Source organism: Narcine bancroftii, chromosome 3, assembly GCF_036971445.1.
Source record: "Narcine bancroftii isolate sNarBan1 chromosome 3, sNarBan1.hap1, whole genome shotgun sequence".
In the NCBI taxonomy this organism is placed as follows: Eukaryota; Metazoa; Chordata; class Chondrichthyes; order Torpediniformes; family Narcinidae; genus Narcine; species Narcine bancroftii.
This window is the reverse complement of record NC_091471.1, coordinates 339041216-339064297: the sequence shown is the minus strand read 5'-3', so window position 1 is coordinate 339064297 and position 23082 is coordinate 339041216. Positions and strand designations below refer to the sequence as shown.

At 44.7% G+C, this 23082-nt stretch overlaps 1 protein-coding gene and 1 long non-coding RNA gene across 4 annotated transcripts in view; both read right to left on the bottom strand.

The window, feature by feature from the left end:
• Positions 1-22330, bottom strand: part of LOC138756590 (uncharacterized) — a 69288-nt gene extending 46958 nt beyond the window's left edge. For 2 of the 3 annotated variants that reach the window (XR_011353175.1, XR_011353176.1), the window contains exons 1-3: positions 22055-22325; positions 19246-19493; positions 5394-5494 (exon numbers count right to left, since the gene is read on the bottom strand). This is a non-coding gene — a long non-coding RNA (uncharacterized lncRNA). Of the gene's footprint in view, positions 1-5393; positions 5495-19174; positions 19494-22054 lie in introns of those variants that run through there. The other variant, XR_011353174.1, reaches the window with a different exon arrangement.
• On the bottom strand, positions 6148-16700 carry LOC138759629 (octapeptide-repeat protein T2-like). The gene is made up of 4 exons (XM_069930343.1): positions 16624-16700; positions 15719-15783; positions 7038-7745; positions 6148-6197 (listed from the first exon to the last, which is right to left on the bottom strand). Exons 1-4 carry the CDS (start codon positions 16698-16700, stop codon positions 6148-6150), a joined length of 900 nt encoding a protein of 299 aa, XP_069786444.1.
• Positions 22331-23082: the final 752 nt, after the last annotated feature.

Below are 23082 nucleotides of genomic sequence, written 5' to 3'. Positions count from 1 at the left end.
CCACGCAGAAGTATTGGTGCCCCCAGACCAGGCCAAGGTGCAACCGGTCAACAAACTTTCCACTTCATAAAGTTTGCCAAGATTTTCAATGTCACACCCAACCTCCGCAAACATCTGAGAAAGTAGAGGTGCTTTGTTCATGATGACGTTAGTGTGTTGGGCCTAGAAAAGGTCTTCTGAGATACTGACTCCCAAGAATTTAAATTTTCTCACCCTCTCCATCTTTGATGCCCCAACCCAATAGTCACAGGAATGTACATCTCTGGATTTCCTTTCCTAAAGTCCACAATCATTTCCTTCATTTTGGTGACATTGTTGTTTGTAAAACATTCAGCCAAGTTTTCAGTCTCCCTCCTGTATGCTGACGCAATCCATTACTGGGGTATCGTCAGCCAATTGAAAATTGTACTGTTGTTATACCTAAGCCACACTTTCAGGATCCAATTACACAGTGGGGTATTGAGGCCCAGACCTTGGAGTTTGCTGATCTGTTTTGAGAGGGTGATAATGATGAATGTAGTCAATAAAGAGCATCCTGATGTATGAGTCTTTGCTGTTCAGATATTCCAGGGTTTTCTGTAGAGCGAGTGAAATAACATCTACCATAGACCTATTGTTGCAGGGGGAAAATTGGAACAGATCCATGTCGTTGCTTAGACAGGAGCTTCAACACCAGCCTCTCAAAACACTTCATCACTGATCGATTGTCATTTAGGCATGTTACCACGCTATTCTTGGGTACTGGTACGATTGAGACTGCTTTGAAACAGGTGGGTACCACGCCCTGCCAGAGTGAGATGTTGAAGATATCTGTGAACACATTGACAAGTTGGTCAGCACAGGTTTTCGGTACGGCCAGGTACTCCATCCAGACTAGATGCCTTCCTTGGATTCCCTCTCCTGAAGAGACCCTGCACATCATCCTTGGATATGGATACTGATGGTAGAGGATCATTAGGGGACATTGGGGTCTGCAGTGACTCTTCCTTGTTCTGGTCGTCAAATCAGGCACAGTAGGTATTGAGTTCATCTGATAGTGGAGCTTTGATTTCCCATAATGCACTTGATTTGGCTTTGGAGCTAGTGATGTCATTTAGACCCTGCCACAGCAGACAGGTTCTCTTTGTCGTTTCCATTCTTGTTCAAAAATCTCCACTTCACCCAGGAGATGGCTTTTTGTAGTTGTAACTGCTCTTTGTGTAGTATTCTGGATTTCCAGACTTAAATGCCTGTGATCTGGCTCTCAGGATGGAGAAAGGAGAGGAATGCAAATTGTATTAAAGAGGAAGAGGTCAACAAAAGAATGTAGAAGTTTGTGTTTGCAGGATAGCTACAAATATCGATTATAAGAAAACCAGCATTGAGTTTACTCAGTAACACAGTCAGGCTGAGAAAGATAAGTTTTTAAGGCTTGGAAACCTTCCAGACAGGGATCAATTATCACTTCTGCCCAACAGAGCCCCTGGGCTTCAGAATCCTTGATACCTTCCTTGATATCTTTAACACAACTGACTACCAGTCTAGTCAACGGGCTGTCAAAAGGCAGCCCATTCATAAATTGGTTTCCTGCCCAAGCGCAGCTTATTGAGTCTACTACCTGCCAGATGCGATGTGAATTGTCAAAAGCTATAGTGAGCATTCAGTAACCTTAACGACCCCAGCCCAGTCCCAGTTTGACCTTGTTTCTGCTCAGAAGTTTTCCCCCAACTTTGTTAACCTTAATGACTTAAGATTAGTGGGAGACTATACATTTGCATGTGTTAATTAAAGAGTAGAAATCAGGCAGGCAGAGCATGGATGTTGATGTGTACTGGGAGCGACCCTTCCAGACTTCTGTTAATTTTGTATACAAGAAGGATATCTCTTAATTCTGACTTGTACATGAGAATGAATGATTAATGTCAAACCATTTCCCTGTCTTTTGAACAGAGAACAAGATGTAAAACATAAGGTTGTAACAATGAGTTAAAAAAAATGTCAATTTTTATGCAGGAAAATGCCTTAAATATTGTACCTTCTAACTGAGTTCTTTGAATGAGATTCTCCACTATTAGTGAAGTGACCTGGTCTACCCACCACCAAATACTGCTCATTCCTGCCAGCGTGACTTGAATAATTCTGCGTTTGTTGCACTGTGTGCCTTGGTTGCACTTTCTGTACCCTGACTGGAGCGTGGTTCTCACAAGAGGGGTGAAGGATAACAGGCAGGTGGAGGAACAGGACAAGAGAAGCTGGGAAGCAGAAGAGGATTATGTCAGATGTAAGCAGGAAAAAAAGTTGGAGAAAACAAGGTGGGGGGGGGGGGGTGGATGCAGCCAGGAGTGGGAACGAGAGAATAAAACGGGAAATACCCGGTTAAAAAGGTGCAGGCATGAAAGATCCATATCTTACCAGCAATCACAAATCTTCACCTCCCTTCATGAACAGTGCCTAATCCGTTGAGTTCCTCCAGTAGGCTGTTTTTAAATTTTGCATTAGATTTTAACATCTGCAGCATCTTGTGTCTCCATTCACAGCTGTTTGCCAGCTGTTTAGATGGATGAAAAGCAATATTCTTCTCTGTATTGTAGATACTTCCAAAATTCCCTTAATGTCTTGCCTTTTGCTGAATTGAATACTTAAATAACTCAAGAAGCTGTCTGTCTTGGGTACGCAAAAGTGCTGGAGAAACAGTTCATGCAGAATCGATAGGAAGTAACCAACGTTGTTAGGGTGATGGGGTTTTCATTAACATTTGATTTTTGGGCTTTTTGTCTTTGTATATTTTGTTATTATAGATACAATATGTTAATTTGTGTAATTTCTTACTTACATTTTGCATTCTATAAACGATGTACTTAGTTGGTTTTGTGTGTAAAATCAATAAAAAATATTTTAAAAAGCAAGTTTTGTGCTTGAGCCCTTCATCAAGGTATAAAGAAAGAAGCAGGCAGGTGCCTGAATTAAAAAAAAAAGATAGGGGAGGGAGAGGAGGAAGGGGCAGGGGAGGGGTACAGGCTAACAGGCCATGGGTCGATAGAGGTGGGAGGGTAGAAGAGGAAAAAAAACCTGAGGAGTGATGGAGGAGAGGGAGGAATAAATGGAGAGGGAAAGGAGTGGGCAACTAGAGGAAAGGAGGCAGAAGGAAAGGGGAAGAGAGATCCACGGAAGGGGTTTGATGGAAACCAGAGCAGTCGATGTTAATGCTGTCTAGTTGGGGAGAGTGTCCAGATGGAATATTACGCGTTGTTCCTACAGTTTGTTGGTGGCTTCAGTTTGGCCGTGAGGCCACGGGGAGACATGTCCCTGACAACTTGCAACAGATTCCGTTGTTTTCGTAGCTCTGCATCTTCGTGAATAACCATCAGGCTAAATTAAAATCAACGTTGATTTTAATCTTCAAGCCATATCACCGATCTTCATGATCAAATCCTTGTTTTGTGATTAGCCCATTTTCACTGTATCAGTATCTACACAGAGTTACCACACGTGGGTCTGTTGAAATATACTTTGAAATACTTTGCATGGTAGGTTTTGGAGTTCATAAAATGCCAAGAACTGATCCATGAGTGTGGACAAGAATGCATGCTTTGTTCTTCATAATGGTGGAGACAATTCTCAATGGTTTTCCCAGGGGTGCAGTGCTAATTTTTTAGGTGACGGAGCTCACCAAAAAGAGGGACAAGGAGGGGCCGGACTGCCCCCTAATGTACTGGAGCTCTGCATCCCTGCATTTTCCTATTTTCAATGCAATTCTCTTTTTAGAGCTCTTAACTATATCCTTTTCTTAGATGCACTACCATTTGCTTTTAGGAGGCATGGTGCAGTGTTTATTAAGAATATTAAATGCTTCTATCCACATGACACCCCAAAGAAAATTGGTGTTGTTTCCATGAACTTTTCTCATTTATCCAGTACTTGAAGCAAACTAATTTTGTTGTTCATAGGAATTAATTCCCGTGCACACATTGGACCATTGAACTTGTACGGGTGCTTATTCACGCGACCATGTTGGAGGTTCAGATCTGGAGCTCGGGTCATCGATGGCTTGGTCTGGACTCTGGGCGGCTACCGAAATGCTGGAGGCGAATCTACGGACACTCGGTGACTCTGGGGAGGGTCTCTCTTTTGCCTCGCTGACTAAGAAATGTAAGAGGCGCTTAGGTAATTTTTGCCAGTGGTGAATCTGTCTGCCTTGCAGCAGGCAAAAAGGAATTTCTTGAAATAGGACATTGTTTATTACTATGACAATAAATTGAATTGACAGCATCAACTTTCATAATCCTGTAAAAGAAGGAGCTTTTATGATGACATAAATAACAAGAAGATAAAAGAAGTCTGACGAAATGAGTGTGGATGTTAACGAATATTTTGTTGGTCATTCCACAAAAAACCATTTCCTACTTCGATACAGTTTCAGTCGGAAAGGTAATTACAACGGAATTAGACTTCCAGAAGGGTGTAGATTCCAAGTGGGGAAATAAGCGCTTAAAAGAACTTTCCACCACCTGCTCTCTGTTCAAGTGTGTAGCTTCAAAGAGGAGTTGCTTTGCATAACACAGGTGCTTTCTTTTTTTGGGTCAATGTATTTCAGAATCAGAATTTATTGCCATTCACAAGTCACAAGATTTGGTGCTTTTGTGGCAACATCACAGTGCAAACATTCATAATACGAACCATCGTGCAACACCTATATATTTAAAGAAATAGAGCACAAAAAGAAAGGTGGTGTCTTTTGTTCATTGATTATTCAGGAATATGATGGCAGAGGGGAAGAAGCCGTCCTTGTGCCACTGGGTGCTTGTTATTTGGAGATGATTGTGAATAATATTTTGAATATTCGATAACTACAGGGGTCAGACACCTCTCTCTCTCTCTCTCTCTCTCTCTCTCTCTCCCTCTCTCCCTCTCTCTCTCCCCCTCTCTCTCTCTCTCTCTCTCTCTCTCTGCCTCTCTTAGCTCATCCATTTCACAGGGCCTTCAAGCATAGTGGGACATTACACTTTGGGTCTATTTCTGAGACTGTGAACGACAAGTTGTTTCTTACTGTACCTACGCCCACACAGCATCCCTGCCCTGCTCACGTACATCCACTTTGTGCAGCTGTTGTGCCAGAATTCACTCTGTAACTGCTTTGATTAGCTGCCATTTTATAATTAGACTGTTCCCAGCAGCTGTCCTGAAGCAACTAATATGTACATGGCACAGTGTCAGAATGTTGATTGTGTTATCTCTCCTTCTGCCCCTGAAATATCTTGGACAGAAAACAAACATAAATACATTGTAATTTTCAATTCCCACTACATCATCTCTATGCAGTCTATCACCATAAACTGTACCTGTAAATGGAATGCTTGCAACCTAGATGAGTGATTGTTTGAAATGCCTCAGTGAAAAGCAAATATTCTCTTTACCGTAACTCTCTGATGGGTCATTTCTCTCAAATATGTGGGTGTAGAACTTTCACTTCAAGTTCAATAGGCTATACTGCAGTCTAGGCTGTTGAAAGTTGCATCTGTGTGAAGAAATGTTTCTTTTCACTTAAGTTTCTGTTCACGTCATGAAATCTGAAACTACCATGAATCAGTCAGTGCACTTTAAAGTGCTAGAAAGTCTATTTTAAATATTTGATGTATTCAAATTCAGACACTGATACAGTGAAAATGGGCTTATCACAAACAGTAATTTTTATACAACATTTTTCTAGCACCTTATTTTAAATTATAAAAATAATTTTAACAGCTATCTGGATTATTTCCAAGTTGTATCATTTAATTTAAGGAAATTACTTTTTAAAAGTTTTAAGATGTATCTTTTAGCAATCTTGGATCAAGGTAACCAACCAGTCTGAATTTTGAGTTATCTCACCATTAATTAGTGATTAATATCAATAAATTTGTGTCATTTATGTCGATCTTGGGAAAATTGCAGCAAAATGAATGCAACCAAACAGGAATCCTGTTCTGAGCTGTTAATGGTCAACATTATGAATACAACAGGAAGGCAGATACCCAGTTTATGAGGATTATATTTGAAAATGATTACTATTTCACTGCCTTCCAAAAGGAGAAAGGACTGTGCAAAGCACATGGTAGAAGAAACAAAAAAGCTTATAGAAATTAATTGGGTAGACCATGAATTAGAATGATAGTTGGTCAACAGTATGTTTCACACTATCACCCACTTTACAGTTTGTATGAACTCAAAATTGATTGAATCTGTGATTAAAAACAATTCCAATCTAACATGCTTGAATAATCGCCATCTCTAAATTGCACAGTTCAATGCTGCAAATCTCTCTGGTTTATTAGACTTGCCTCCTCACCACATTTCAAAGTGATGTTGGGGATTTGCTTTTTGGCAGTTGCACTTTTACGCTGTGAGTGTTGGGGGAAAACCATACAATTAGCAATCTGAAACCCAAATAATGAGCTTCTAGTTATTAGGACCAGACTGGGATTCAGTTCATCAAATCACATCTGATGAGAGGTCAGCCAGTATCAGCAGGGACAAAATTGATTTTGCACCTGATCCTGCCCAGCAGGTTATGTTTAAAAATGATGCACAACAAGTGAATCTCTCTCTCTCTCTCTCTCTCTCTCTCTCTCTCTCTCTCTCTCTCTCTCTCTTTCTCTCTCTCTCTCTCTCTCTCTCTCTCTCTCTCTCTCTCTCTCTCTCTCTCTCTCTCTCTCTCTCTCTCTCTCTCTCTCTCTCTCTGCCTCTGCTTCTCTCTCTCTGCTTCTCTCTCTCTGCATCTCTCTCTGCCATCTCTCTCTGCATCTCCTCTGCATCTCTCTCTGCATCTCTCTCTGCTTCTATCTCTCTCTCTGCATCTCTCTCTCTCTCTGCATCTCTCTCTGCATCTCTCTCACTCGGCATCTCTCTCTCTTGGCATCTCACTCTCTCTGCTCTCTCTCTGCTTCTCTCTATCTGCTTCCTCTCTGCTTCTCTCTCTCTGCTTCTCTCTACGCTTCTCTCTCTCTGCTTCTCTCTCTCTCTGCTTCTCTCTCTCTCTCTCTGCTTCTCTCTCTCTGCATCTCTCTCTCTGCTTCTCTCTCTCTCTGCATCTCTCTCTCTGCTTCTCTCTCTCTGCTTCTCTCTCTCTGCTTCTCTCTCTCTGCTTCTCTCTCTCTGCTTCTCACTCTCTGCTTCTCTCTCTCTGCTTCTCTCTCTCTGCTTCTCTCTGCTTCTCTCTTTATGGTTCTCTCTTTCTGCTTCTCTCTCTCTGCTTCTCTCGCTCTGCTTCTCCCGCTCTGCTTCTCTCGCTCTGCTTCTCACTCTGCTTCTCTCTCTCTGCTTCTCTCTGCTTCTCTCTGCATCTCTCTGCTTCTCTCTCTCTGCATCTCTCTCTGCATCTCTCTCTGCATCTCTCTCTGCATCTAACTCTGCATCTCTCTCTGCATCTCTCTCTGCATCTCTCTCTGCATCTCTCTCTGCATCTCTCTCTGCATCTCTCTCACTCGGCATCTCTCTCTCTTGGCATCTCACTCTCTCTGCTCTCTCTCTGCTTCTCTCTATCTGCTTCCTCTCTGCTTCTCTCTCTCTGCTTCTCTCTACGCTTCTCTCTCTCTGCTTCTCTCTCTCTCTCTGCTTCTCTCTCTCTCTCTGCTTCTCTCTCTCTCTGCATCTCTCTTCTCTGCTTCTCTCTCTCTGCTTCTCTCTCTGCTTCTCTCTGCTTCTCTCTTTATGGTTTTCTCTTTCTGCTTCTCTCTCTGCTTCTCTCTCTGCTTCTCTCGCTCTGCTTCTCTCGCTCTGCTTCTCTCGCTCTGCTTCTCACTCTGCTTCTCTCTCTCTGCTTCTCTCTGCTCTCTCTCTGCATCTCTCTGCTTCTCTCTCTCTGCATCTCTCTCTGCATCTCTCTCTCTGCATCTCTCTCTCTGCATCTCTCTCTCTGCATCTCTCTCTCTGCATCTCTCTCTGCATCTCTCTCTGCATCTCTCTCTGCATCTCTCTCTGCATCTCTCTCTGCATCTCTCTCTGCATCTCTCTCTCTGCATCTCTCTCTCTGCATCTCTCTCTGCATCTCTCTCTCTGCATCTCTCTCTCTGCATCTCTCACTCTCTCTCTCTATCTGCTTCTCTCTATCTGGTTCCTCTCTGCTTCTCTCTCTGCTTCTCTCTCTCTCTGCTTCTCTCTCTCTCTGCTTCTCTCTCTCTCTGCTTCTCTCTCTCTCTGCTTCTCTCTCTCTCTGCTTCTCTCTCTCTGCTTCTCTCTCTCTCTGCTTCTCTCTCTCTCTGCTTCTCTCTCTCTCTGCTTCTCTCTCTCTGCTTCTCTCTCTCTGCTTCTCTCACTCTGCTTCTCTCACTCTGCTTCTCTCACTCTGCTTCTCTCACTCTGCTTCTCTCACTCTGCTTCTCTCTCTCTGCTTCTCTCTGATTCTCTCTGCATCTCTCTCTCTCTGCTTCTCTCTCTCTGCTTCTCTCTCTCCTTCTCTCTCTCTGCTTCTCTCTCTCTCTGCTTCTCTCTCTCTGCATCTCTCTCTGCATCTCTCTCTGCATCTCTCTCTGCATCTCTCCTTCTGCTTCTCTCTTTCTGCTTCTCTCACTCTGCTTCTCTCTCTCTGCTTCTCTCTCTCTGCATCTCTCTCTGCATCTCTCTCTGCATCTCTCCTTCTGCTTCTCCCTTTCTGCTTCTCTCTCTCTGCTTCTCTCTCTCTGCATCTCTCTCTGCATCTCTCTCTGCATCTCTCCTTCTGCTTCTCTCTTTCTGCTTCTCTCACTCTGCTTCTCTCTCTCTGCTTCTCTCTCTCTGCATCTCTCTCTGCATCTCTCTCTGCATCTCTCCTTCTGCTTCTCCCTTTCTGCTTCTCTCTCTCTGCTTCTCTCTCTCTGCATCTCTCTCTGCATCTCTCCTTCTGCTTCTCTCCCTCTGCTTCTCTCACTCTGCTTCTCTCACTCTGCTTCTCACTCTGCTTCTCTCTCTCTGCTTCTCTCTGCTTCTCTCTGCTTCTCTCTGCTTCTGTCTGCTTCTGTCTGCTTCTCTCTGCTTCTCCCTGATTCTCTCTGCATCTCTCTCTCTCTGCTTCTCTCTCTCTGCTTCTCTCTCTGCTTCTCTCTCTCTGCTTCTCTCTCTCTGCTTCTCTCTCTCTGCTTCTCTCTCTGCTTCTCTCTCTCTGCTTCTCTCTCTCTGCTTCTCTCTCTCTGCATCTCTCTCTGCATCTCTCCTTCTGCTTCTCTCTTTCTGCTTCTCTCTTTCTGCTTCTCTCACTCTGCTTCTCTCTCTCTGCTTCTCTCTCTCTGCTTCTCTCTGCTTCTCTCTGCTTCTCTCTGCTTCTGTCTGCTTCTGTCTGCTTCTCTCTGCTTCTCCTGATTCTCTCTGCATCTCTCTCTCTCTGCTTCTCTCTCTCTGCTTCTCTCTCTGCTTCTCTCTCTCTGCTTCTCTCTCTGCTTCTCTCTCTCTGCTTCTCTCTCTCTGCTTCTCTCTCTCTGCATCTCTCTCTGCTTCTCTCTGCTTCTCTCTGCTTCTCTCTGCTTCTCTCAGCTTCTCTCTGCTTCTCTCTGCTTCTCTCTGCTTCTCTCTGCTTCTCTCTGCTTCTGTCTGCTTCTCCCTGATTCTCTCTGCATCTCTCTCTGCATCTCTCTCTGCATCTCTCTCTGCATCTCTCTCTGCATCTCTCTCTGCATCTCTCCTTCTGCTTCTCTCTTTCTGCTTCTCTCACTCTGCTTCTCTCACTCTGCTTCTCTCACTCTGCTTCTCTCACTCTGCTTCTCTCTCTCTGCTTCTCTCTCTCTGCTTCTCTCTCTCTGCTTCTCTCACTCTGCTTCTCTCTCTCTGCTTCTCTCTGCATCTCTCCTTCTGCTTCTCTCTCTCTGCTTCTCTCACTCTGCTTCTCTCACTCTGCTTCTCTCTCTCTGCTTCTCTCTCTCTGCTTCTCTCTCTCTGCTTCTCTCACTCTGCTTCTCTCTCTCTGCTTCTCTCTCTGCTTCTCTCTCTCTGCTTCTCTCTCTCTGCTTCTCTCACTCTGCTTCTCTCTCTCTGCTTCTCTCTGCTTCTCTCTGCATCTCTCTGCTTCTCTCTCTCTGCTTCTCTCTCTCTGCATCTCTCTCTGCATCTCTCTCTGCATCTCTCCTTCTGCTTCTCTCTTTCTGCTTCTCTCACTCTGCTTCTCTCTCTCTGCTTCTCTCTCTCTGCTTCTCTCTCTCTGCTTCTCTCACTCTGCTTCTCTCACTCTGCTTCTCTCTCTCTGCTTCTCTCTCTCTGCTTCTCTCTCTCTGCTTCTCTCACTCTGCTCTCTCTCTCTGCTTCTCTCTCTGCTTCTCTCTTTCTGCTTCTCTCACTCTGCTTCTCTCACTCTGCTTCTCTCACTCTGCTTCTCTCTCTCAGCTTCTCTCAGCTTCTCTCTGCTTCTCTCTGCTTCTCTCTGCTTCTCTCTGCTTCTGTCTGCTTCTCTCTGCTTCTCCCTGATTCTCTCTGCATCTCTCTCTGCATCTCTCCTTCTGCTTCTCTCTTTCTGCTTCTCTCACTCTGCTTCTCTCTCTCTGCTTCTCTCTCTCTGCTTCTCTCTCTGCTTCTCTCTCTCTGCTTCTCTCTCTCTGCTTCTCTCTCTCTGCTTCTCTCTCTGCTTCTCTCTCTCTGCTTCTCTCTCTCTGCTTCTCTCTCTCTGCATCTCTCTCTGCATCTCTCCTTCTGCTTCTCTCTTTCTGCTTCTCTCACTCTGCTTCTCTCACTCTGCTTCTCTCACTCTGCTTCTCTCACTCTGCTTCTCTCACTCTGCTTCTCTCTCTCTGCTTCTCTCTGCTTCTCTCTGCTTCTCTCTGCTTCTCTCTGCTTCTCTCTGCTTCTCTCAGCTTCTCTCTGCTTCTCTCTGCTTCTCTCTGCTTCTCTCTGATTCTCTCTGCATCTCTCTCTCTCTGCTTCTCTCTCTCTGCTTCTCTCTCTGCTTCTCTCTCTCTGCTTCTCTCTCTCTGCTTCTCTCTCTCTGCATCTCTCTCTGCATCTCTCTCTGCATCTCTCCTTCTGCATCTCTCTTTCTGCATCTCTCTTTCTGCATCTCTCTCTGCATCTCTCTCTGCATCTCTCTGCATCTCTCTGCATCTCTCTCTGCATCTCTCTCTGCATCTCTCTCTGTGCATCTCTCTCTCTGCATCTCTCTCTGCATCTCTCTCTGCATCTCTCTCTCTCTCTATCTCTCTCTATCTGCTTCCTCTCTGCTTCTCTCTCTGCTTCTCTCTCTCTGCTTCTCTCTCTGCTTCTCTCTCTCTCTGCTTCTCTCTCTCTCTGCTTCTCTCTCTCTCTGCTTCTCTCTCTCTCTGCTTCTCTCTCTCTCTGCTTCACTCTCTCTGCTTCTCTCTCTCTGCTTCTCTCTTTCTGCTTCTCTCTCTCTCTGCTTCTCTCTCTCTCTGCTTCTCTCTCTCTCTGCTTCTCTCACTCTGCTTCTCTCTCTCTGCTTCTCTCTCTCTGCTTCTCTCTCTCTGCTTCTCTCTCTTTGCTTCACTCTGCTTCTCTCTTTCTGCTTCTCTCTTTCTGCTTCTCTGACTCTGCTTCTCTCACTCTGCTTCTCTCACTCTGCTTCTCTCTCTCTGCTTCTCTCTGCTTCTCTCTGCTTCTGTCTGCTTCTGTCTGCTTCTGTCTGCTTCTGTCTGCTTCTGTCTGCTTCTCTCTGCTTCTCTCTGCTTCTCTCTGATTCTCTCTCTCTGCTTCTCTCTCTCTGCTTCTCTCTCTCTGCTTCTCTCTCTCTGCTTGTCTCTCTCTGCATCTCTCTCTGCATCTCTCTCTGCATCTCTCTCTGCATCTCTCTCTGCATCTCTCTCTGCATCTCTGCATCTCTCTCTCTGCATCTCTCTCTCTGCATCTCTCTCTCTCTGCTTCTCTCTCTCTGCTTCTCTCTCTGCTTCTCTCTCTCTGCATCTCTCTCTGCATCTCTCTCTGCATCTCTCTCTGCATCTCTCTGCATCTCTCTCTGCATCTCTCTCTGCATCTCTCCTTCTGCTTCTCTCTTTCTGCTTCTCTCACTCTGCTTCTCTCACTCTGCTTCTCTCACTCTGCTTCTCTCTCTCTGCTTCTCTCTCTCTGCTTCTCTCTCTGCTTCTCTCTCTCTGCTTCTCTCTCTCTGCTTCTCTCTCTCTGCTTCTCTCTCTGCTTCTCTCTCTCTGCTTCTCTCTCTCTGCATCTCTCTCTGCATCTCTCTCTGCATCTCTCTCTGCATCTCTCTGCATCTCTCTCTGCATCTCTCTCTGCATCTCTCCTTCTGCTTCTCTCTTTCTGCTTCTCTCACTCTGCTTCTCTCACTCTGCTTCTCTCACTCTGCTTCTCTCACTCTGCTTCTCTCACTCTGCTTCTCTCTCTCTGCTTCTCTCTGCTTCTCTCTGCTTCTCTCTGCTTCTCTCTGCTTCTCTCAGCTTCTCTCTGCTTCTCTCAGCTTCTCTCTGCTTCTCTCTGCTTCTCTCTGCTTCTCTCTGCTTCTGTCTGCTCTTGTCTGCTTCTCTCTGCTTCTCTCTGCTTCTCTCTGATTCTCTCTGCATCTCTCTCTCTCTGCTTCTCTCTCTCTGCTTCTCTCTCTGCTTCTCTCTCTCTGCTTCTCTCTCTCTGCTTCTCTCTCTCTGCATCTCTCTCTGCATCTCTCTCTGCATCTCTCCTTCTGCATCTCTCTTTCTGCATCTCTCTTTCTGCATCTCTCTCTGCATCTCTCTCTGCATCTCTCTGCATCTCTCTGCATCTCTCTCTGCATCTCTCTCTGCATCTCTCTCTGTGCATCTCTCTCTCTGCATCTCTCTCTGCATCTCTCTCTGCATCTCTCTCTCTCTCTATCTCTCTCTATCTGCTTCCTCTCTGCTTCTCTCTCTGCTTCTCTCTCTCTGCTTCTCTCTCTGCTTCTCTCTCTCTCTGCTTCTCTCTCTCTCTGCTTCTCTCTCTCTCTGCTTCTCTCTCTCTCTGCTTCTCTCTCTCTCTGCTTCACTCTCTCTGCTTCTCTCTCTCTGCTTCTCTCTTTCTGCTTCTCTCTCTCTCTGCTTCTCTCTCTCTCTGCTTCTCTCTCTCTCTGCTTCTCTCACTCTGCTTCTCTCTCTCTGCTTCTCTCTCTCTGCTTCTCTCTCTCTGCTTCTCTCTCTTTGCTTCACTCTGCTTCTCTCTTTCTGCTTCTCTCTTTCTGCTTCTCTCTCTCTGCTTCTCTCACTCTGCTTCTCTCACTCTGCATCTCTCTCTCTGCATCTCTCTCTCTGCATCTCTCTCTCTGCATCTCTCTCTCTGCATCTCTCTCTCTGCATCTCTCTCTCTGCATCTCTCTCTCTGCTTCTCTCTCTCTGCTTCTTTCTTTCTGCTTCTCTCTTTCTGCTTCTCTCACTCTGCTTCTCTGACTCTGCTTCTCTCACTCTGCTTCTCTCACTCTGCTTCTCTCACTCTGCTTCTCTCTCTCTGCTTCTCTCTGCTTCTCTCTGCTTCTCTCTGCTTCTGTCTGCTTCTGTCTGCTTCTGTCTGCTTCTCTCTGCTTCTCTCTGCTTCTCTCTGATTCTCTCTCTCTGCTTCTCTCTCTCTGCTTCTCTCTCTCTGCTTCTCTCTCTCTGCTTGTCTCTCTCTGCATCTCTCTCTGCATCTCTCTGCATCTCTCTCTGCATCTCTCTCTGCATCTCTCTCTGCATCTCTCTCTGCATCTCTCTCTGCATCTCTGCATCTCTCTCTCTGCATCTCTCTCTCTGCATCTCTCTCTCTGCATCTCTCTCTCTGCATCTCTCTCTCTGCATCTCTCTCTCTGCATCTCTCTCTCTGCATCTCTCTCTCTGCATCTCTCTCTCTGCATCTCTCTCTCTGCATCTCTCTCTCTGCATCTCTCTCTCTGCATCTCTCTGCATCTCTCTCTCTGCATCTCTCTGCATATCTCTCTCTCTGCATCTCTCTCTGCATTTCTCTCTCTGCTCCTCTTTCTCTGCATCTCTCTCTCTGCATCTCTCTCTCGGCATCTCTCTCTCGGCATCTCTCTCTCGGCATCTCTCTCTCGGCATCTCTCTCTCGGCATCTCTCTCTCGGCATCTCTCTCTCGGCATCTCTCTCTCGGCATCTCTCTCTCTGCATCTCTCTCTCAATGCATCTCTCTCTCAATGCATCTCTCTCTCTCTGCATCTCTCTCTCTCTGCATCTCTCTCTCTCTGCATCTCTCTCTCTGCATCTCTCTCTCTGCATCTCTCTCTCTGCATCTCTCTCTCAATGCATCTCTCTCTCAATGCATCTCTCTCTCTCTGCATCTCTCTCTCTCTCTGCTTCTCTCTCTCTGCTTCTCTCTCTCTGCTTCTCTCTCTCTGCTTCTCTCTCTCTGCTTCTCTCTCTCTGCTTCTCTCTCTCTGCTTCTCTCTCTCTGCTTCTCTCTCTCTGCTTCTCTCTCTCTGCTTCTCTCTCTCTGCTTCTCTCTCTCTGCTTCTCTCTCTCTGCTTCTCTCTCTTTGCTTCACTCTGCTTCTCTCTTTCTGCTTCTCTCTTTCTGCTTCTCTCTCTCTGCTTCTCTCACTCTGCTTCTCTCACTCTGCTTCTCTCACTTCTCTCACTGCTTCTCTCTCTGCTCTCTGCTTCTCTCTGCTTCTCTCTGCTTCTCTCTGCTTCTCTCTGCTTCTCTCTGCTTCTCTCTGCTTCTCTCTCGCTCCATCTCTCTCGCTCCATCTCTCTCTCTGCATCTCTCTCTCTGCATCTCTCTCTCTGCATCTCTCTCTCTGCATCTCTCTCTCTGCATCTCTCTCTCTGCATCTCTCTCTCTGCATCTCTCTCTCTGCATCTCTCTCTCTGCATCTCTCTCTCTGCATCTCTCTCTCTGCATCTCTCTCTCTGCATCTCTCTCTCTCTGCATCTCTCTCTCGCTGCATCTCTCTCTCGCTGCATCTCTCTCTCGCTGCATCTCTCTCTCGCTGCATCTCTCTCTCGCTGCATCTCTCTCTCGCTGCATCTCTCTCTCGCTGCATCTCTCTCTCGCTGCATCTCTCTCTCGCTGCATCTCTCTCTCGCTGCATCTCTCTCTCGCTGCATCTCTCTCTCGCTGCATCTCTCTCTCGCTGCATCTCTCTCTCGCTGCATCTCTCTCTCGCTGCATCTCTCTCTCGCTGCATCTCTCTCTCGCTGCATCTCTCTCTCGCTGCATCTCTCTCTCGCTGCATCTCTCTCTCGCTGCATCTCTCTCTCGCTGCATCTCTCTCTCGCTGCATCTCTCTCTCGCTGCATCTCTCTCTCGCTGCATCTCTCTCTCTCGCTGCATCTCTCTCTCTCTCGCTGCATCTCTCTCTCTCTCGCTGCATCTCTCTCTCTCTCGCTGCTTCTCTCTCTCTCTCTCTGCTTCTCTCTCTCTCTCTCTGCTTCTCTCTCTCTCTCTCTGCTTCTCTCTCTCTCTCTCTGCTTCTCTCTCTCTCTCTCTGCTTCTCTCTCTCTCTCTCTGCTTCTCTCTCTCTCTCTCTCTGCTTCTCTCTCTCTCTCTATCCGGAGTGACATGAGATTTCAGGAGTTGTGTCTCACCACATCTACTCTCAAAATCATTTGCACTAATCATAAATAAACCAACCCATTTCCTCTCAACCAAACTTTTATTCTTACTACAACATCCCCAGAAATTGCCCTTAAATTCTACCACTTATCGACACACCAGAAACAACCTGTAGTTGTCAATTAATCTACAAATCCACGTGTCTTTCAGAGGTGGAGGAATCAAGCACCTGGGAGAAGCACATTTGGAAACAGAGATCTTATGGACACCTGGAAAATTATTAAAGGGCTAGTCCAGAGGCAGGAAGGTTACTTCGACTGGTGGATGAGACCAGAAGTAGGGGGCATACTCTTGAGATTTAGGAGAATCTGCTTTTCCCAGAGAGCAGTGAATCTGGGGATCCTCTGCCCAAGGCTGCCTCATTAAGGCACGTTTGGATAGTTAATTTTGCATGATGTAAATTGAGGGTAAGTGGATCTGAGGCCATGGCTGGATCTATCGTGATCTTATGGAATAATAGAGCAGGCTTAATGAACCAGAAGGTCAACTCCTGCTCTTGTTTCTTATGTTCTTATAAAAGCATGCAAGTTCCATACAGATAGTATCGTGGGTCAGGACTGAATTTGGGTCGTTGGAGCTGTGAGGCACCAGCTGTTGTCACTGCCCCACTAATTTAGTTCAAGTTTATTCTTATCATCTATTTGTAAAGTACAACCCGATTAAGCAGTGTTCTTCGGTTCTTGGTGTAAAGACGTGCAAACACATACTGTATACAGATATAGCACATGTATTTACGTGATTTATATGCATTTGATATATAAAAATAAATAAATTTCAAATAATAGGAGATTCTCAGAGAGATTCAGCAGTTTCACTGCTTGTGGGAAGAAGCTGTTTCTCAGCCTGGCGGTTCTGGCTCTGATACTTCTGTCTTTCTTTCCCATCGGGAGGCTAGCTGGAACATGCTGCGTGTGGGGTGGCAGGGATTCTCAAAAATCCGACTGGATCATTTTGATGAGGGGGGATATAGTGAGACTCCCATGCTCCTCTCTGCCACTCTTGTAGTCAAGGGTGCAGTGCTAATTTTTTTAGGTTCTGGAGCCCACTAAAAATGGCTGGAGTGGCCCCACGAGGTGCTGGATTTGCCTCTCTCTGCATCTCACCCCCCGAGGTGGTGCTCCAGTGAGTTCTGGCAGCACTGCACCCCTGCTTATAGTCCTATGGTTCTGACCCAATGCCCTGCAGCAACCATACCATACTATGATGCAGCCGGCCAGGACACTCTCAATAGATCTCTTGTAGAAAGTCGACAGGAGGGTGGCCCGTAGCATTGCCCATCTCAGTATTCTAAAGAAGTGCTGTTGCACTTTCCTAGCAAGTGAGAAGATGTGTGTGCAGGATAGGTCACTACTTAAGTGGACTCCAAGGAATGGTGCTCTTCATTCTCTCCACTACAGAGTTATTGATGTGTAGTGGAGGGTAATTCTTCTGAAATCCACAATCATCTCTTTTGTCTTGTACATTGAGATTCAGGTTGTTATTCTCATATCATTAATGAGATTTTCCACCATTTTTCTGTAGTGCAACTCATCATTGTTTTTGATGAGGCAAACTACTGTTGTGTCAACAGCAAACTTGATGGCTCTGTTAGAGTTGGATCTGGCATTGCAGTCGTGGGTCAGTAGCCTGATCAAGAGGAGGCTGAGCACATAGCCCTGAGATACGACAGTGCTCAACGTCCTGCTGCCAACTTGGACAGACTGTTGTCTTTCTGTTACCAAGTCCAGAATCAATTTACAGAGAGGGGTGTTGACTCAATGAGCACAGCTTCTCCACCAACCTCTGGGGAATGATCATATTAAACATTGAGTTTATGATTAACAGCCTGGCATATGAGGCGCCATTCTCCAGGTGGGTCAGGAACGAGTGGGCGGACAGGGCTATGGCATCATCAGTAGAATTGTTTCAACTGTAGGTGAATTGAAATGTGTCCAATGTCTCTGGGAGATGAGCTTTGATGTGTTCCATCACCAGATGCTCGAAGCATTTCATAATGGTGGAGGTCAATCCCACATTCATTGAGGCCCTAACCCTAACCCTAATGTTGCCCTCTTTGATACAGAAATGACAGTGACTGTCGTGGGGATGATAGACTGCTACAGTGATCTGTTGATGAAGTCCGTAAGGCATTCCGTCAGTTTCTCTGTGCAGTCCTTCAGTACCCGACCAGCTATCTTGCCTGGATCCACTGCCTTGTGTGGATTCACCTTGGATAGTTGCCTCATGTGCTGTTACACAGGGGGCCAATTCATCAGGGGGACATGGAGCTTTCTTTAGCGTCAGTCTGTTCTTTTATGTCAAACCGTGCATAGAATATGGTCAGTTTATCTGGAAGGGAGGTGTTGTTGTCCTTTAACTCATAAGGTTGTCTTTTTCCTCAGTAAAGGGACAGTGTATCTGACAAATGTAGAAAACATAAATGACCCACAACAGCACAAGACAGCAATAACCCATAGCAAAGCAGTGTCTATATAACGCCATTCACACTGCCGATTCCGTGTGCATTGAACAGCTAATTTAGCGGGACTGTTGCCGCTAATCATGTGGTGTGAAACCTCCCAACTTGGCAGGGTGAGTTAAATTCAACCGGGCCACGACACTTGGTGGGGGAAAGTTTCAGAGCCCAGCTGAGTTGACTCTCTATTCGCCTTCTGGCAACCTGGTTTTGCATTGTGACTGCTGGAGGCGGGAATCTCCCCCTCCCGCACCCCCCCATTAAAATGCCAAATTTCTGATTAACCAGGTAAATCGTGGCGCATTGGGAAAGGCCCCTGAGTGCAGCATGCCCAATCCGTTTGCCTGCTTCTTAGGAGGGTTGGCAATGTGAAAGGGGCTTTTTATCTCCTGCCTTGCATTCGCCAGATCTGCTAAAAACATTTAGAATGCTAATGAGGATGAAATTCCATCTCCAAAAGTGTTGATGTGTCAGGAAGAGGAGAAAAACATATCTTGGCCAGTTGATTGAGAATGTCATGAATTCAGTAGCATCCCCTTGAGGCCAGGGAGGTAACCTGAAGCAGTCTGTTCCTGCTGAGGTGTTACAATCACAAGGCAGAGCTGCAAGAACACTGATCCGCAGTTATTAAAGACTGACTTTAAAACGCAGAGGAATCAGTTGGATGGAATGACATGAGCTCAGATAGCAGCTGAATCAAATGAGGCAAGATACCAGTGGCTCTTAATTGCAATTTGATAAATGGTAGATTAAAAATGTTTTCAAATCTACAATACCGAGCCATGCAGCCTCAATTCAAGTTCATCACTGTCCATAATTCATTCATTCCTTAGAGGAACACTCATCTTTACACTGCCAATACATATTTAGGTTGCCATGGAAAAGTCTGAGACTGCGGGGAAACAGTTCGTGAATTCGTTATTAAGATATCCGGGCCGTCACAGCGGTGGGATACATTGCCGAAGGGAGGTGCTGTGGGCCTGGGAAGGAAGAGGTGCCAAAAGAGCCAATGGGCCAACACAAGGCTGGCAGGAGATGGCTCCAGTTGTCTTGTCCCGATAAGAGAATCTCTGCTCACTGAAGCATAAATAAATAAATCTCATATCCTTGTCATGGAGAGATACAGACGACTGAGGCCAGTTGGAGCAAAACATGTTCATTATTGGAAGAGGGACTCATTCATTGGCACATTAAAATCCAGTGCCAGTGAATCACATGGATCACCACGTGACCTCTGGAATCCCTTATCTGATACACAATTCTTTAGTAAATATTTGAACTGTGGAGGGATTCACTGTCTTTCTTTTTTTAATTTCAGACTCCTGACAAGAATTGTCCCGTAGTTAGGGAGACATTTGTACCTTAAATGCCTGCTGGGTCGTCCTCTGCTCAGCTGGGAGCTATGGCCGTGGATGCTGAGCGAGGACACCTGCTGCTTGCTGCCCTCTTTCTCGTTATCTTCATTCTCATTGCTGCACTTCAGAACATGCCAGGCTTTGGGTCTCCTTGGTGCTCTTCCTTCAGCACCAGTTACTCTCTTTCATTTGCAAAATGATGCAATTTACAGTAGATGGTGATGATGGTTCCACACGTTTCAACTGGAAAGCACCTGTCGATGATTCAAGGCAACCCAATCTCATTTTAATTTTTTTTAAACATGAAAATTTTTAAAATATATATAGAAAAAAAAGAAAAGAAAAGATTCCCCCCTTCAGCCATAAAAAAAGAAAAAAAAGAAAGAATATAAAAAAAGTTAAATATACATATTAAAATCTAATCAATATAAATTGAAATGTAAATATCCCAAGTATAACAGCCACATTAATAAAAATTTATAATTATCATGCGAAGCATATGTAATTTTTTCCATTATTAAACAATATTTCATCTCATTATGCCATCTATTAATATCAATCATGTTTGTATCTTTCCACGTACTAGCAATACATTTTTTCGCTACGGATAAAGCTAAATATACAAAAGCAAGCTGGAACTTATCTAATCCCAAGCCTTTCAGAGATTGCAAACTACCCAATAAAAATGCTGTTGGATCTAAAACTATTTTAATCTTATACAGATATTCTAAAAACGATTGAATTTTCTTCCAAAAAGATTGACCAAACAGCATGAAAAAATGTTCCAACCGTATCACATCTAAAACACAAATCTGATTCATGAAAACCATATTTTTTTAATTTTTAGAAAACCAATGATATTTTCCGGGATGATTTTGAGACGTATCTGCTAGTGCGTTTCAAGACCACGCTGGTGTGATGAATCAGGGAAGTAGTGGGTAATCCCTGTCATTAAAAGGGATGCGAGGGTTACGGACAACATCAGGTGACACCATCAGAGAGGGGCGACACCAAAATGAGTCTATAAAATTTCTGTGCAGTGTTTCAGCAGAAATTTATTATTTTTTAATTAAAATATCCCTCTCTTTGGTCAGAAACAACAAAAAACAGCTTACATGCATCAATTTACTTTTACAAAGCTAATTTACTTTTTGAACCTTCTAATGTGCTCCAGTCAGAGCTGTCATTATGACCCAATTCCAACGCCATTTCGTCTGCACGCGCCACAAGCGTTGTTGATGGTGTTTCTGATGGTCGCTGCTTTTGTCAAATTTTCTGGGGTTTTAGCTACAATATTGTGGTCATTAGTATTTGTGAACCTATAAAAATATTTTTTTTGAGAATGAAGTAGTAATTAAAGGAAAATGAGAAAAATAAAGGCTTCCGCTCAGTTACTAATAATGTTGTAACCAAAGATGTTTTCTCTTCGAATTTTCACTATAACCACTTGAAACCATGTAAATGTAAATAAATTTAGGCTGTGCATATGATATTGTAATTTAAAGGTGTAATTTTAATTTTGCTAGTTATTTATCTCACTAATATTGCATTACATTCAGTGATATATGGGAATTACGATTCACCAGGAACACTAGTACAAAAAACATTATTAAGGATTCTGTATGGTCTGGCACAGGAGGTCCATTGTGGGGGTGGTGACACCATGAGTTACCGCACTGGGTGACACTAACCCTAGTGACACCACTGATTCCTATCCTTTTACTCAGTGCTGATCGCTGGAACTATTTTAAAATTTAATTTAATTTAGATATGGAGCCTGGTCACAGCCCCTTTTGGCCCATTGGCCCATCCCACCCAATTAAACTACACCCCCGGTGTATTTTTGAGCAGTGAGAGGATACCGGAGCACCCGGAGGAAACTCACGCTGTCACGGGGAGAATGTGCACACGTCTGACAGATGGCATGGGGTTCGAATCCCGGTCCTGGTTGCTGGAACAGCGTTGTGCCAACCGTTAGGCTAGCCGTGCTTGTAAATCTACTCCACAGAATTGTTCAGCGTTCAGACTGTCACCTCATTGCAAGGATGATGGGATGGTGCGAGGCTACCAACCCTTAAAATGTGTTCCGAAAGCAAAAAAAAATACTTTGGACACTACAAACCTGAAGATGCTGCAAACAGCACATTATAAAAGGGACACTTGAGAAACCACAGATGCTGCAATCAAGAGCAAAATGTAATCTGCTGGAGACACTCAGTAGGTTAAAGAACATCAGGGGAAGAAAAAGAATTGGCAAGGTTTCAGCGTGGAATCCTTCATCAAGATTGACAACGCCTGTGGAGAGCACGTTGAAGTTTTGAGTTCAGGAGAACTGAATCAATGATGGGTCACCAACCTGAAGCATGGACACATTTTCCTCTGAACATCTGCTTCTGACCTGCTGTGTTTTCCCATCATTTCCCAGCCTTCTCTCCTTTGAACTGTGTCATGCCCTTTCAAAGAATGGTGCTCTAATTTATATTGATTTCACTGATTACCTGTGCACGATTTGGGTTCCTGATTTATAGAAGGACCTACATTTCAAAAATATTGCAAATCCCTTTGTCGGATCCTTGATTGTGAAAAGCTGCTCAATATACAATTACAGTTTCTCATCGCCTTTGCACATTTTATGTAAATCTCGGATCAGGTATACCCCCTGCTTTAGAAAACACGTAAAATTGCAGCTGATCGAATTTGAAACAAAAGTAGAAGTGGTGGAAGAATACAACCAATCGAGCAGCATTGATGGAAAGAGAAGTAATCTATTGAACTTCTGCAGGTGTACTGCAGAATTGTTTGGTAGCATCATCACCTGGTTTAGAAAATTGAGGGCCCTGGAACGCAGAAAGCTGCAGTAAGTGGCAAACCAAGCCCATCATGGGCACAAACTTCCCATCCACTGATGACATCAATGTGAGGCATTGTCTCAAGAAGGCAGTCGACATCATAAAGGATCCTCATCATCCTGGTCACAATCTCTTTTCACTCCTATTTTTAAACAGAAGGTACAGAAGCCGCGAGTCCAGCATCTCTACATTCAAGAACAGCTTTTTCCCAACGACTATCAGGCTCTTGAACCTCGCTGTATGATCCCTACCATTATGATACCAGGGCCAATAAAAAGCTCTGTGTGAACTATTCAAAACATCACAATTTTTAACCCTAATTGTAGATATTAATATCGGTGTTGGTGCTGCGGAGTTGCTTAGCAAAAGAAGATGTAAGGCGCTACAGGTCACCCTTGGGCAAGGTGTAGGACCTGTTTAGCCTCCCAATCAGAGTCACGTGAAGCCACAGATTGCAGATAGTGGATGGTTTTTACAAGCAGATTCTACAAATTGGAATTTATAGTTGTAAAACTAAAAATGCTGGGCAGATGAATCTGCGGATCAATGGCCAGGGTGACCCGTCCAGTATGGACACTGCAACTGAAGAAGGCAATGGGAAACTTCCTTGTATAATCATGAACTCAACATGGACTCTGGTCTCACCTCAAAGATGGAGCCTTCACTGAAGTGGGGGGCAACAACCACAATCTGGAGGATCAGAGATGGAGAGACATGGTTGCCCACACTGAAGAGCAAGTCACCTGAATGATGAACTGTTAATATTTATCTACCTTTTTGTACCTATTATCATTTTTAGTCTCATGGTACATTATGGCAATTTAATCTGTATTACTGTTGTTCTATCTTATCTACCTGGATAGCGGCAGGAATTAGGAATTTTGGTGCATCTGTACAGTGTACATTGTATATGTCAATACACTCAAAACAGTTAATGTTTCAGGCCAGACACCTGCCATTAGAACTTAGAAAGCTGGAAAGCAAGTTGGTCTAA